Source organism: Aethalodelphis obliquidens, unplaced genomic scaffold, assembly GCF_003676395.1.
Source record: "Aethalodelphis obliquidens isolate GAN/ISIS:26980383/991018 unplaced genomic scaffold, ASM367639v1 scaffold37, whole genome shotgun sequence".
NCBI classification, from domain to species: Eukaryota; Metazoa; Chordata; class Mammalia; order Artiodactyla; family Delphinidae; genus Aethalodelphis; species Aethalodelphis obliquidens.
Genome location: NW_020837981.1, coordinates 12,693,343 through 12,707,173, shown reverse-complemented (window position 1 = coordinate 12,707,173; position 13,831 = coordinate 12,693,343). Strand labels below are relative to the sequence as shown.

At 51.1% G+C, this 13,831-nt stretch overlaps 1 protein-coding gene across 3 annotated transcripts in view; it reads left to right on the top strand.

Annotated features, from left to right (window-relative positions):
- Positions 1-12,873, top strand: part of CHST3 (carbohydrate sulfotransferase 3) — a 40,821-nt gene extending 27,948 nt beyond the window's left edge. For 2 of the 3 annotated variants that reach the window (XM_027129960.1, XM_027129958.1), the window contains exons 2-3: positions 5,069-5,290; positions 6,679-12,873. In XM_027129960.1, the coding sequence (XP_026985761.1) occupies positions 5,133-5,290; positions 6,679-7,960 (1,440 nt within the window). In that variant the 5' untranslated portion in view covers positions 5,069-5,132 and the 3' untranslated portion in view covers positions 7,961-12,873. Of the gene's footprint in view, positions 1-5,035; positions 5,291-6,678 lie in introns of all 3 variants that reach the window. The other variant, XM_027129961.1, reaches the window with a different exon arrangement.
- The last annotated feature ends 958 nt before the right edge of the window (positions 12,874-13,831 follow it).

Sequence of the window (13,831 nt, the reverse complement as noted above, 5' to 3'; positions counted from 1 at the left end):
CCACAAGGCCTAGTTTCTTTATCCTAAAAAAGGCAGATTGATATAATTGATTGATATAATTCAAGAGACTGATGTATGTGAAGCCCCAAGTGCCAAGGTTTGCCCATAGTACACACATGTAGCACACACATGTAGTATATACGTGTAGTACCCGCTCAGCCCACGCTTGTAGTACACACTCAGGACATATAATCAGTGCATACCCGCAGCACAGGTCACAGCGCACACATATGCTTCACTCAGGGAACAATGGCTTTTTCTTCTTCCTCTTTGTATTTGCCATCAACTTAGAATGATTAAGCATCTCACAGTGGGCTAAGTGCTTTGGAAAAGGCATCCATCTATTCATTCTACGAAAATTATGAGACACCTACTATGCCTGGTGCACATAGAGCAGGGCACTGGGCATACAAGGATGAAGCAGACAGAGAGCTCTCCCCTCAGAGAGCTCACACTCCAGTGACTGAAATAGGCAGCAAACAAGTACACTTCCATCCTGGAAGGAAGTAAAGCAGGGTGCTGAGAGGGAACATGATAGGGAGAGGGGAGATGGTCAACTTTAGGTCAGTGGTCAGGGAAGGACTCCGGAGGAGGGGACATTTGAGCTGAGTACTGAGTATAACTGGGCCCAGGACGGCTGCCCCACTCCCCACTGCCTCCAGGCAGAGCTGGGCTGGCACCTGCCCCTGGTGCCCTGGAAATATGACCTCCACTGGCATCCCAGCAGGGACGTGCCACCTTTTCCTTTGGCTGTCACAATTTCCTTTTGCTGGTGTTGGGGGGAGGGAAGGTATCAAGTACTCCCCTGGGAGACGGCATCCGTCAAGTAAAGGAAGAGATTTTTCATTCTTCCCATGAGCTAAGCAAGGGGGGCACCACGGGTTTGGGGAGGGAGGTAGTTTTGTCCAGTGTCACAGATATCACAGACACACTTCTTGCAAAGGGCCTCCTGCAGGCCAGGTTCTACCTGAGTGACCCCCATCCCAGCCCTGTCCTCGTCCCTCATGACCCATGACCTCCTGGCATCTGTGACCCTCTGCTACCCCCGGGTCTAAACCTCTCTCGCCTGCCTGCCCACTTGCCTGCTGGCCTGCCAAAGCTAACCCTAGGGGTAGCCTGCCTGGGCAGGGCAAAGGAGCCAACAGCCTGCCTGCGGTTTCATTTGGAGGGAGTTTTCACCCTTGCATCTTCCTTTTAGGGCAATGTCGTGAAGGTTCTCAGGAATCTGGTATTATTCGGGGGGTGAGGGGGCTGGGACAGCGACTCAAAAATAGAAACAGTGCCCGGAAGGGAGGGGAGGAGAAGGTTCAGGATCTTTGTCATCGAGGCAGCCAAAGTTGTAAATCTTACCAAAGATGTTAGACCCAAAAGAGAGAAGACAGTGAACGCAACTCCCCCTGGGCCACACCTGCCTTTTCTCCCTCTCCCATGTACCAGATACTGCTCCTCACAGTAACCACCCTTTCCATGCTACCAGTGAAGAAAGTGAGGCCCAGAGAGGTTAAGTCACTTATACAATGCTACACAGCATGGTAGACATGCAGAAAGGACAAGAGTCCAGGACTTTTGGTCCTAGCTCCTTCTGCTTCCATCACATCATCAGATCCAGGCAACTCTCAGCTGAGAGCCGAGAGAGAAGAAAGCCAGGATTTCAACCCTTTGTGCTCTGCAGACTCAGTACGGGGGCTCACCCTCCCAGCAGGATAGGTGGCCTCGCATCCCACCACAGGCTAAACTGGGTGCATGGGGAACATGGCCCTGCCCGGCATTCTGCAAACGAATGCTGACAGCCTTCCAGGCACCAGCTTCAACGGGTTGACTCACCAGTGATTTGCTGGGCAGCTGATATGTGGTGGATGCCATTCTAGACGCTGGTCCTGACTTCAGAGAACTTGCAGTCTGGGAATGGGAGAAAGACAGACCATCAGCTGGAAAGCCCAACCACATGTGCTATGGCGGGGGTGGGGGGGGGTGTCACTGTGGAACATCAAGAGGCTGGAATGACGTCGATCTGAGAGGGGTGATCAGGCTGCTGCTGGAGGAACCTTGGGCAAATTAATTAATCTCTCTCAACCTCAGTTTCCTCATCTGTAAAATGGGCTGGTCGCTACCTAATAGGGCTTTTGTGAAATGAGGAAATGCAAATCAAGTGCTTAGCGTGACACCAGGCATAGAGTAGTAACTTTATAAATTTCAATAAATTTCATCTACCCATATCCTTCTAGTTGACTCTTTCAACCAGAGTGTAAGCCCCATGAGGGTATGGGCTGGGTCTGCTTGTTCACTGCTGTATTGCCAGTGCCTAGAATGGCACATAGGAGGTGCTCAGAAAATTTCTGTTTAATGAGTGCATAGGAAATGGCCCAGAAGAATTAGGAAGAGGCAAAACTATTCAGTTGCCCTTGAAATGGCCTTGCGGCCCTCTTCCCTCCTGGCTCCCCTCCAACTACCCACACTCACAAAGCACCCCAGCATTCTGCCAGGGAGAGCTGCCCACTGCCCCACCACCACTCCGCCCTGCACAGCTGAGGAGCTCCACTCCAGCTGCCAGGGTACACATCTGTCTTCTGACAAGCCTCCTGCTTTCTCCAGAGGGTAGATTTTCTGGCTGTCCCTAAAGCCACTTCCATTGTGTGATGAAGGTGCAGCCCTGGGACCCTCCTTTCTGCCCTCCCACTCCCCCATGTCATCAGCTTGGAAGAAATTCATTATTCCCAGAAAGAAGGATGGTCCTGGATGTCCTGCACAAGGTCACAATAAGATTTTTCCAAACTTGGAGCAGACTGTCTCCCATGGATGAGGGTCCTTGTGGAGAAAGGGGTAGACTTTTGGAAGAGGGGGTTGTGCTGGAATCTTGCGGCTTGTGGTATGGGACAGTGTGTGTGTGTGTGTGATGGTGAGGACGAGTGAAAGAAATGGTGATTCAGGCTCCACTGGGCAATGGTGTTTTTACTCCAGCTTTAAAAAATATATACACTTTCCGCTAAGAGTCATTTATTCCTTTAACCATTCTGTCATTTAGCAGCCGTGCATGAGTGTCTCCTGTGTGCCTGGCCCAGTGCTAAGGGATAATGAGGGAGCCAGACAAACTCCCCGCCCTCCCCAAAGGGATGATCAGCACTGAACAAGTCATTACAAGTGGGCCTGCTTTATGACAAAGTCTCAGGTGCTAAAGAGAGTCTTTGTACTGTGGCGGGCGGAGGAGGCCCTAACCTATCCCGGGGAAGCTGCCCCACGAAGCTGAGACCCGAAGGCCGAGGCCATGTGAAGGATTTTGTTAGAATTCACATGCTATGGTGGAAAACCTTTAGTTAATTTTTAAAAATTTATACATCCGGGACTTCCCTGGTAGCACAATGGTTAAGAATCCGCCTGCCAATGCAGGGGACACGGGCTCAATCCCTGGTCCGGGAAGATCCCACATGCTGCGGAGCAGCTAAGCCCATGTACCACAACTACTGAGCCTGCGCTCTAGAACCCGTGAGCCACAACTACTGAAGCCCGCATGCCTAGAGCCTGTGCTCTGCAACAAGAGAAGCCGCTGCAATGAGAAGCCCATGCACCACAACGAAGAGTAGCCCCCGCTCATCGCAACTAGAGAAAGCCCGCGCGCAGCAACGAAGACCCAACGCAGCCAAAAAAAAACAAAAACAAAAATTATACACCTGCATGGTAAAATTTCTAATAGTGCACAATGTTACACAGCAAACACTAAGACTCACCCCACCCTTCTCTCCTGACCTACCCGTCCCTTTGTTACAGGCCTTGTGTATGCCTGTGGTCACAGTCCACTTTTCTCTCCCTTAATTTTTTTTTTTCAAATGGGATCATACTACATCAGAGGTTCGTAACCTGGGATGATTTTGTACCTCCCCCCTGCCCAGAGGACATTAGACAACGTCTGGAGATATTTTTGATTGTCACATCTGAGCAAAGGGGATTCTACTGTTATCTAATGAGTAGAGGCCAAGGATGCTGTTAAACATCCTACAATGCACAGGACAATCCCCACAACAAAGAATGATCTGATCTAAAATGTTATTAGTGCTGACATAAAAAAGAACGAAATAATGCCATTTGCAGCAACATGGATGGACCTAGACTGTCATACTGAGTGAAGTAAGTCAGAGAAAGACAAATATCATATGAAATTGATTATATGTGGAATATCAAAAAAAGGCACAAATGAACTTATTTACAAAACAGAAATAGAGTCACAGATGTAGAAAACAAACTTATGGTTACCAAGGGGGAAAGCGGGGGCATAAATTGGGAGATTGGGATTGACATATACACACTACTATATATAAAGTAGATAACTAATAAGGACATACTGTATAGCACAGGGAACTCTGTAATGACCTATATGGAAAAAGAATCTTAAAAAGAGGGGATATATGTATACGTATAACTGATTCACTCTGCTGTACAGCAGAAACTAACAACATTGTAAATCAACTACACTCCAATAAAATTGTTTTAAAAGCCAATAGTGCTGACGCTAAGAAACCCTAGCCTATATAAACACACTATGTCTGCAGCTTGCTTATGTATAATATATACACATTATTTATATATAAAATTATAACATATTGGGTTGGCCAAAAAGTTCGTTTGGGTTTTTCTGTAACATCTTACGGAAAATCCTGAGCGAACTTTCTGGCCAACCCAATATATAGTAGATTATTCACGTCAGCATTAGTAGATCCACCTCATTATTCTTCGTGGCTGCATAATAATCCACTGCTTGCTCCAGCATATTTTATTTAGATGTTTTCACTCTTTGGCTATTGCAAACATGTTTACTGCAAGGAGTATTCTTTTCATACACTTGCCTTTCAGTCATGTGTGAAGTCAAAGCATAAACTGCTGGAAGTGACATGGACGAATCAGAAGGTTCGTTGGTATTTTGAATGACCTCATTTCAAGTCTCTGGGGCATAGTCCATTGGGAGAGTGGGTCTGGGGTTCTGACAAAACAGGGCTGTGGTCCCCAAAAGTCTGGTGGAAAAGCTCCTGTTTGTTCTCATCTACAGACAAGGGTGTCCTGACCGCTCATCTCTCCACAGGACCAGGTGTCCCCCACCTGAACAACGAGCCAGGTCCTGAGTGATGTCCCCAAGCTGAGTGCCCATGGCCCTACCCTTCCCCATGGAGAAAGGACTCACTCTGCCCCAGGACTGCCGACACTTTCTGCACAGCCTGAGAATGAGGAGCAAATATGCCCTTTTCCTTGCTTTTGTGGTGGTGGTTTTTGTCTTCATTGAAAAGGAAAATAAAATCATATCAAGGTGAGGGATGCAAGCCCAAGTCTTCCCTGCCAAGGTGGGGTGGGTGGGGGCAGAGAGGTAGCTTATAGGGCTGTCTGTGGACCTACAAAGGCAATCCCTCAACCAGTAATCATCAGACCTCTCCTGTGCCCAGGCAGTAGGTCATGCCCATGTCCTCATGACCGCACAGCTGTGAGACTTGGGCTCCAGACTCAGGCAGTCTGAGTTGGAATCCTGATTCTGGCACTTTTTTTGGCCGCAGCGCACATCTTTCAGGATCTTAGTCCCCCCACCAGGGATTGAACCCATGACCCCTGCAGTGGAAGTATGGAGTCCTAACTACTGGACCACCAGGGAATTCCCCTGATTCTGGCCCTTTCTAGCTGTGACAGCTTAGACAAATTATTTCACTTTTCTCTCTTAAGTCTCTCTTCTGTAAAATGTGACTAATAATGGGGCCTGCCTTGTTGTAAAGATTAAATAAGAAAATGTAAAAGCGTTTAGCCCTGTGCCTGACACACAGTTGGTGTCCTGTACTTGCTGGCTGTGGTTATTATTATTAATTAACTTCCTGGCCTAGGATGATGCCTCACATTAACAGCATATCTCCTATACCAATCTGAAGTCATGGATGAGGGTAAGGCAGGGTCCTGGTACAGATACCGTGGTGGGCAGGGCTGCCATGTTCAGCTGCCCAGGTTGTGCACTGTTCAACTCCAGGGGTGTGCACTCACAACAGCTACGCTGGGAATGCTGCCCCCTAGAGTTGGCAGTATACGGCTGTGTGCAGTGGCCCTGCTAGTGGGCCTGCTATAGAAAGACATAGAAAGATTTCACAGACCTTCTCTCCCAAGCACAACCCCTGCAAGAAAGCATCAACCAGGATGGGTAGGTTAGGAATAGGGCTATGTAGTAGGCACTATGTCAGTGCCCTGCCTGGGTTCCTTAGCATGGACTGCTCCAGTTTGTGCCTACTGGGTCCTATTGCAAGATCCTGCAACTCTCCACCTGAGGGCATTCTCTCCACCTGCACACTGGCAAGCCACAAGTCCTGGGGAGTAAATGCCTCTGGGAGCAGCCCTCAGTCAAGGCCAACTGGGAGCTTCACACCCCTTGGGTAGAGAATCCTGAGGTGTGTTCTATCTACACCGTCTCCTGGGGTTCCTCCGGCAGAGCGATTTGGCCACAGGGGTAGCCTGCTCACCCTTATGGACTTCCTTTCCTCCCTGCCTCACTTCCCTACCCCTCTACCCGTTCTTCCTGTGATCAAGTCCCAAATAAACTACTTACACTCAAATCCTTGCCTCAGAGTTGGCTTCTGGGTGATTATCCTGGGATGCTCCTCAGGGTGGCACAGGGGATGGAGTCCCCAGTCAGTCATTGACCCCGGTATCCCTCTGTTCTCACAGGGTCTCGGACAAACTGAAGCAGATCCCCCAATCCCCGGCAGATGCCAATAGCACCGACCCAGCCCTAGTCTTGGCCGAGAACGCATCCCTCCTGTCCCTGAGTGAGCTGGATTCGGCCTTCACGCAGCTGCAGAGCCGCCTGCGAAACCTCAGTCTGCAGCTAGGCGTGGCGCCGGCAGAGGAGGCTGAGGAGGAGACCACAGAGTGGGAGCAGGAGTCCCGCCCACCCGCCGAGGCCCCGCCCCGGCGCCACTTGCTCCTCATGGCCACCACGCGCACGGGCTCCTCGTTTGTGGGCGAGTTCTTCAATCAGCAGGGCAACATCTTCTACCTCTTCGAGCCGCTGTGGCACATCGAGCGCACGGTGTCTTTCGAGCAGGGCGGCGCCAACGCCGCAGGCTCGGCCCTGGTATACCGCGACGTGCTCAAGCAGCTTTTCCTGTGCGACCTGTACCTCCTGGAGCATTTCATCATCCCGGCACCCGAGGACCACCTGACCCAGTTCGTGTTCCGCCGGGGCTCCAGCCGCTCCCTCTGCGAGGACCCCGTCTGCACGCCCCTCGTCAAGAAGGTATTCGAGAAGTACCCCTGCAAGAACCGCCGCTGCGGCCTCCTCAACATGACGCTGGCCTCCGAGGCCTGCCGCCGCAAGGAGCACATGGCAATCAAGGCCGTCCGCATACGGCAGCTGGAGTTCCTGCAGCCGCTGGCCGAGGACCCCCGTCTGGACCTCCGCGTCATCCAGCTCGTGCGCGACCCCCGCGCTGTGCTAGCCTCCCGCATGGTGGCCTTCGCCGACAAGTACGAGACCTGGAAGAACTGGCTGGCCAAGGGACAGGACCAGCTGAGGGAGGAGGAGGTGCTGCGGCTGAAGGGCAACTGTGAGAGCATCCGCCTGTCCGCTGAGCTGGGCCTGAGGCAGCCGGCCTGGCTGCGGGGCCGTTACATGCTGGTGCGCTACGAGGACGTGGCCCTCAGGCCGCTGCAGAAGGCCCAGGAGATGTACCGCTTTGCAGGCATTCCCCTGACCCCGCAGGTGGAGGACTGGATCCAGAAGAACACCCAGGCGGCGCACGACGGCATCTACTCCACGCAGAAGAACTCCTCGGAGCAGTTTGAGAAGTGGCGCTTCAGCATGCCCTTCAAGCTAGCGCAGGTGGTACAGGCTGCCTGCGGCCCCGCCATGCGCCTCTTTGGCTACAAGCCTGTGCAGGACGCCGCCTCGCTCTCCAACCGCTCCGTCAGCCTGCTGGAGGAGCGCGGCACCTTCTGGGTCACGTAGGGGACCCGGGGCGTCGAGCACCCCTCCTGGTGAAAGCCCCGCCTTGCCTGCCTCACCCAGGCCAGCTGGGAGACTGCCGCGCCGCCGCGGGGGTGGGCAGGAAGACGTGCAGGGCGTAGGTGGCGCCTGCGCTGTAGAAGTAGGCCCTCAGCCCGCTCGCTTCCCGCCCTAGCTGTGGGCCTGGAGCTTCCCGCTGAGAACAGGACAGTGGCCAGTCCTTTTGAGGGCTGCAAACCCAGACCTAAGGGGCTGTGGTGTCCTGAGCAGGCCCAGGCAGGCCCGAGCCTATTGACAAGCCTTTCTCGCCTCTCTCTCCCTCTCTCTCTCTGTGTCTCTCTGTCTCTGTTTCTCTCTCTCTCTCTCTCTCTCTCTCTCTCTCTCTCTCTCTCTCACACACACACACACACACACACACACACACACACACACACACACACACACACACACACACACACAGAAATATACATGAAACACACATAGGTGCCTGTAGACCCTGTGGGTCAGAGTCCACAAATATTTAACAACCAGAAGGGGTTTCAGACACTAACTAGTCACAGTCAGACCCCCTGCTGTACTCAGTGTCAACCTTTCAGTTTCCGAATTTCTCCATAATCCAGTGTGGCATCTGGGTGGGTCCCTGGGGAGAGGTGAAATCAGCTCTATATAGAGCTACAAAACAAACATACACATATAAAGACAAATACCTACACTCACACCACACAGAGAGGCAGAAGAACATAAAAACACAAACACACACACAGAAAAAACCTTCCCCGTTGCCTTATGCTTTATCTGTATCACACACCTAAAGAAAAGCCTCTGCTTACCTTTTAGAGTTATTCGGGGAGGGGGGAATGATATACGGTCATGGGCCATGACCCTGTTCCCCATCCAAGCTCGAGGCTGAACGGTGGATACAGAACTGCCAAGTCCACGGCCTCTGCCCACCTTAGATTCTCGGGCTACCTCCCCTGACCCATTCGTGTCCTTGCTGCTAGCAGGCAGCACGGTTTGAAATGGCATGGCTGACCCTCGTGTGATTGCAGCCCGAAGACCCTGTCCTAGCTCAATTGGCTCCCCGAGAGCAGGTCCATATTTGAAAGCGGCCTCAAGCCTGACTGGCAGGAGCATCAGTGGTCCCTGGAGGCAAAAGGCAGCTCATGAGTCCTTTCCGGCCAGGCCGCTGTGGGGCAAGGCACAGAAGGAAATACAGAGTGCTCCTAAGGGAGAAGTCACATCAGGATACCCCGTCCCCCGAGAAGACAGGGACAGAGGTCAGCCACATGGTTGGTCGTCATGGTTATGTGGTTAGTGTCTGGAATTCCTTATTTAGGGCTCTGGGAAGAGTATTGCTCAATGTGGGATGGGGTGCATGTTTTATTTTTTTTTAAGTTATTTATGGTTTGGTCTCTTGTGGCTGTGTTTTCAGGTTTGTTTCTACAGGAGTGCTGCTTGGAAGCATTGTGGGCTTGAGGGGCTGAGGGGGGCCAGGAAGACCAGTGGGGAGCACTTTGGCTCCTGCTGGAGGAAGAGGAGGAGGAGCCTTCCCCCAGAAGAACCAGAGCCAAGGTGGCCACATGGCAGCCCACAGCGCCCCATGGGCTTTTTTGTTTGATCCAACGTGGAACAAATGTCAGAAACCAGTGGCGTTCTTTGCTGAGTGTCCAGAGACAGCATAAATTAGCAATCCTCACCCCCTCCCCAAGAAGAGGCCAGATTTGAACATCTCTCCCAGGTCCTAACATATTTCCTGGGGCGTCAGGGTCCTATGACCAAGCAGATGTCCCCAGAGTGGAAGCATTTCCCCATTCCCACCCCAAACTAGGGAGCAGCACTCAGTACCACCTCAGAACTTGCAGGAAGCATCAGCAGTTCACTAAGGGCTATTTCTGATTTCCTGGACAACCTCTGTATTAGATCCGTCTCATTGTCAAGCCCAGAGGGCTGAGTTTTGTTTTGAGTATTATGGGGAGCAGGGAAATACAGGATCTGGGTCCAGCTAGTGTTGCCATAGGGAAGGGGGGGGGTGTCCTGGCAGGAAGCCAGGCTTTGAAAAGGTGAGGACAGTGGCCATCTTGTGGGATCCATTACAGTCAGTGCGTTTGAGCTGCTGGGTCTCCATCACCATGGATTCAGCCAATCGAGGAAGTCTCTAGGTTTTCTGTTCCAAGAATAAATTGTGCTGGGAAATGGCTCTAATTTGGGGTCCAAAGGGACTCCAGCTCTGAAAACTTGATCCTGGGGCAGAGTGGGGCCAGGATGATTCTGGCAGGCCCAGAAGTACTGGCCATTCTTCCCCAGCCCTTGCCCTGCTCCCTCCACTGTTCCCCACCTGGGGGTGGTGGGAGGCAGGCACCTCTATCCAAGGCCCTTTCTGGTTCCTGGGGCCCTCCTAGTGTGGACTGAAGACTTCTTCCTTCTTCCCTTACTGTGCCTCTGGGGCCAAGGCCTCCACCCCTGAGCTCTGAGGACTTTGCCGAGAATGGACCTTTGGGACTTCTCAGGACATTATCAATTTGTACGCTGCAGGTTGACTTAATTTATTTATTTTGTGAAAAAGAAGAGACAGAAAATATTTTATTTTTTGCAGGGACTCAAAGCTGTACCCAAATCAAAAAAGACGATAATAATAGAAACCGTTCACTTCATACATACAAGGACACTCCAAGACGATTCAGAATACACGAGAGGACAAAACTGAGCATGGGAGTCACGATGGCCGCAGGGTATTATTTTAGCTCGGTTTCCTCTTGTTGATTTGAAGATATGACAGTAAGGCCCTTTCTGCTATATTACCTTTGTCCAGGTATCTGAAATAGGACACACCTCAAGAGAGTGTTGCCTTGGGCTTAGCAATGCTCTGGGAACCCTTGGGGTTTAGGGAGGAGAGGGAGGGATGACTACTGACTCTACACTCCATGGGACCTGGTTGGAGTAACGTGTGAGGGGTTTTCAGCAGGGAGCTGGGCTAGGGGAGGTGGTCCAGCTGGGAGCTAGTGCCTCCTCTTCCAGCGAGGCCAGCCCTGGTTTCTCTGCTCCCTCTGGCCCCCCACGAGCCTTCACCTCCACAGCACCCACCTGCCTGGAGACAGAGGGAGTGTTGAGGCCTCACCTCCGCCCACCGCCAGCTTCCTGGGAACAAGAGGCTCATTCAGCAATGAGCGTTTATTCGTTTTTCTTTTTCTTCATGAAGACCTCTTTAGCCCAGCCTATAAAAATAGTTCAGAACATTCCAGGCCTTGGTGAGACAGGGCAGTGTGCAACACCCTCAGGCTGTCGCCACTGCTGCCCATTCCTGGCTTCTCCTCTGGGCCTTGTTTATAAACCTTGGAGTGGATGAGGACATGGGGGGAAGGGTCTTTGGGAGCAGGATTTTGCGGGGGCAGGATTCCTGAGTCCCATGAAGAGGGAAAAAGAAGCAGCAGATCTCTGTAGCATGGCCCTTGCAGGTTATCACCAACTTATTATTAAGGTTGAGAGACATAAGCAAATTCTAGCCCTCTGTCCCTTTATGTGATGCACTCACTTGAAAATAAGTAACCAAATGAACAGGGGAAAAAAATGTTTGCCTGCCAGCACCCTCAGCCTGGGAGCTATGCCAGAGGCTGGTCTAATGGGGCAGCTGCTAACCAAACCCTTAAGAGCAGAGGACCCAACCGACCCATTACAAGAACATCTTTCCCTTCCACCTCTGCTTTCTGAACAAGCTCCAGGAGGTCCCTGTCCCAGAAGATGTATGCTTGGCCTAGAGAGCAGACAGGAGATGTAAGCATCAGATGGTCTGGTCCTGACCCTGAAGGTCTCTTCCAGCCCTGGTTCTGTGTTAATTGACTATGAGGCCTATCCCTTCAGAGGCCCTGGATTATGAAGGACAGGGGCAGAAGACTGGATGGCTGTGTCCCCAAGGCAGTCCTCTCCCACTCCCATCCCCAAAGGCTGAAAGCAAAGGTGGGTCTCAGAGGGGTGGGTTCCTGAGGCAGGGAGAGTGGGGTGGGGGAACAGATGCCTGCAGAGGATGCTCCTTCTTTAAACTTGTGCAGTCTGACGAGCTCCAAGACGTGGATCTTGTTAGTCTGCACAAATTTAAAGAAGGAGCGTCCTCTGAGTTCCAAAGTTAATGAGTTTGCCTGTGAAGATTCCTAGCACATGGTCCAGCTAGAAGGTAGGGAGGCGGCCCAGGGTTTCCTGAATGTAGCCACATGGCCTTTCAACTGCCCATGGTTTCAGAAGAGTGGAAGCTGCTCTTTACCTCAAAAGGATGAAGCAGAGTTGGCAGCTCAGATGTCTTAAGAACTTCAAGATCCTAGGGTCTTGTGACCTTTGTCATTCCATACTGTGCATGGGGGACTAGTTAGTTATGTGTTTCCAAGATTACATGGTACCATCCTCAGGGCCTAGCTCATACTGTAGACCAGGTATTTTATTTGTATTTATTTGTCAAATAAAATGGCCTATGTTCCTTGCTTCTTCTGTCATTGGGCTCGAACTGGTCACCCCCTAAAGTCTCCCTTTCATCTGTACTTTCTAGGCCAAGTCTGCCTGGCTCCCCTGCTCCCTCCTGGTTCCTGCAAACTCTTTTTGCCAAGAATTTTGGCCCCCTGTCATGTTTCATGGGTGCATAGTACAGGATACCCCTTCATGGCCATACGTGGCCATGGTATGTACATATGTGTCCACACGTGTGTATGTGTAGCATGTAGCTCAGCCTGCTTGGCCATGTTGCTCCCAGCCCCCTTGCCGTCAATGTCCCAGATGTTCTTGTGGCTACAATCTCCTGGAAACACAGGGGCTGCCTTCAGACAGCTGGTGGCCACCACCAGTCAGGATCTTCTCTGCAGAACAGAATGTGAACCCATCACCTGATGGCTTACTTGATTTATTTAATTAAAAATGAAAACGCGCAATGAGCAGAATCTGAAATGTCTCTGCCCTCTTTTTTGCGTTTATTCTCAGTAGCAACTGGGTTGTAAAAATTTAACAGGAAAATTTGTACGTCAATTATATCTCAATAAAGCTGGAGTGGGGAGGGGAATAGGAAAAAAAAAAAAGTAACAGGGAAAAAAATTAGCAGCAGTAGGAAAGGGGTAACTTCCAGCATGAAGCAGGTCAGAAAAACTGCCTACTCTTCAGGGGTGAAAGGCACAAGGGAAGCACGGATAAGTGCAGAGGGTGTGATGAATATTCTTTTACCAGAATGGCAGAGCTGGTGATAACTGTTTGGAGTTGGCTACAAGGATGAGGTCTGAGAGCGAAATACCTCATCATTGTCGGGAAGGTACAAGAACATTAGCTAAAGGTCAGGGGACCTGGGGACAAGTCCCAGCCTTGCCACTCTCTGGCCCTGTGACCTTGGGCAAGTCACTTCCCTTAATCTGTACCCCAGTTTCCGTTAGAATGAAAGGTGTAATTAGTAGTTGATAACCATTGTTCCAAAAAAGTCCCTTTAGGGATGGATTGAAGTCAGCTGAAAGGGCAGGCAATGCTCTCACTCGGAGCAACTGTGCGTTCATTCACTTCACATGTTGAAAGAGTACTTAAGATTTCATTTGGCCTTCAACAAAATCTCAAAAATCACCTGAGATTGCCAAGAACCCTTTCAACTAAGAAATTTAATGCAATTACATTGCTGTATCAGTCATATCAACTTAGTGCAAATTAAATTTCCACGCTTTTGTTTCCTAACAGCCACCTGGAGGGAATGGGCATTTCCTCAGGGAAAAGGGCGAGGGTTCCTTTTGGAACACAGGAAGACAAAGCTGGTGGAGCTTTGTGGGTTTGGGGACAGACGGGAAGTAGGAACTGCAGCAGCCATGAGGAGGCAGAGAAGAGCTGAGCACTGGGGACAACGGTCCCTGGAGTGAAGGGGTGACA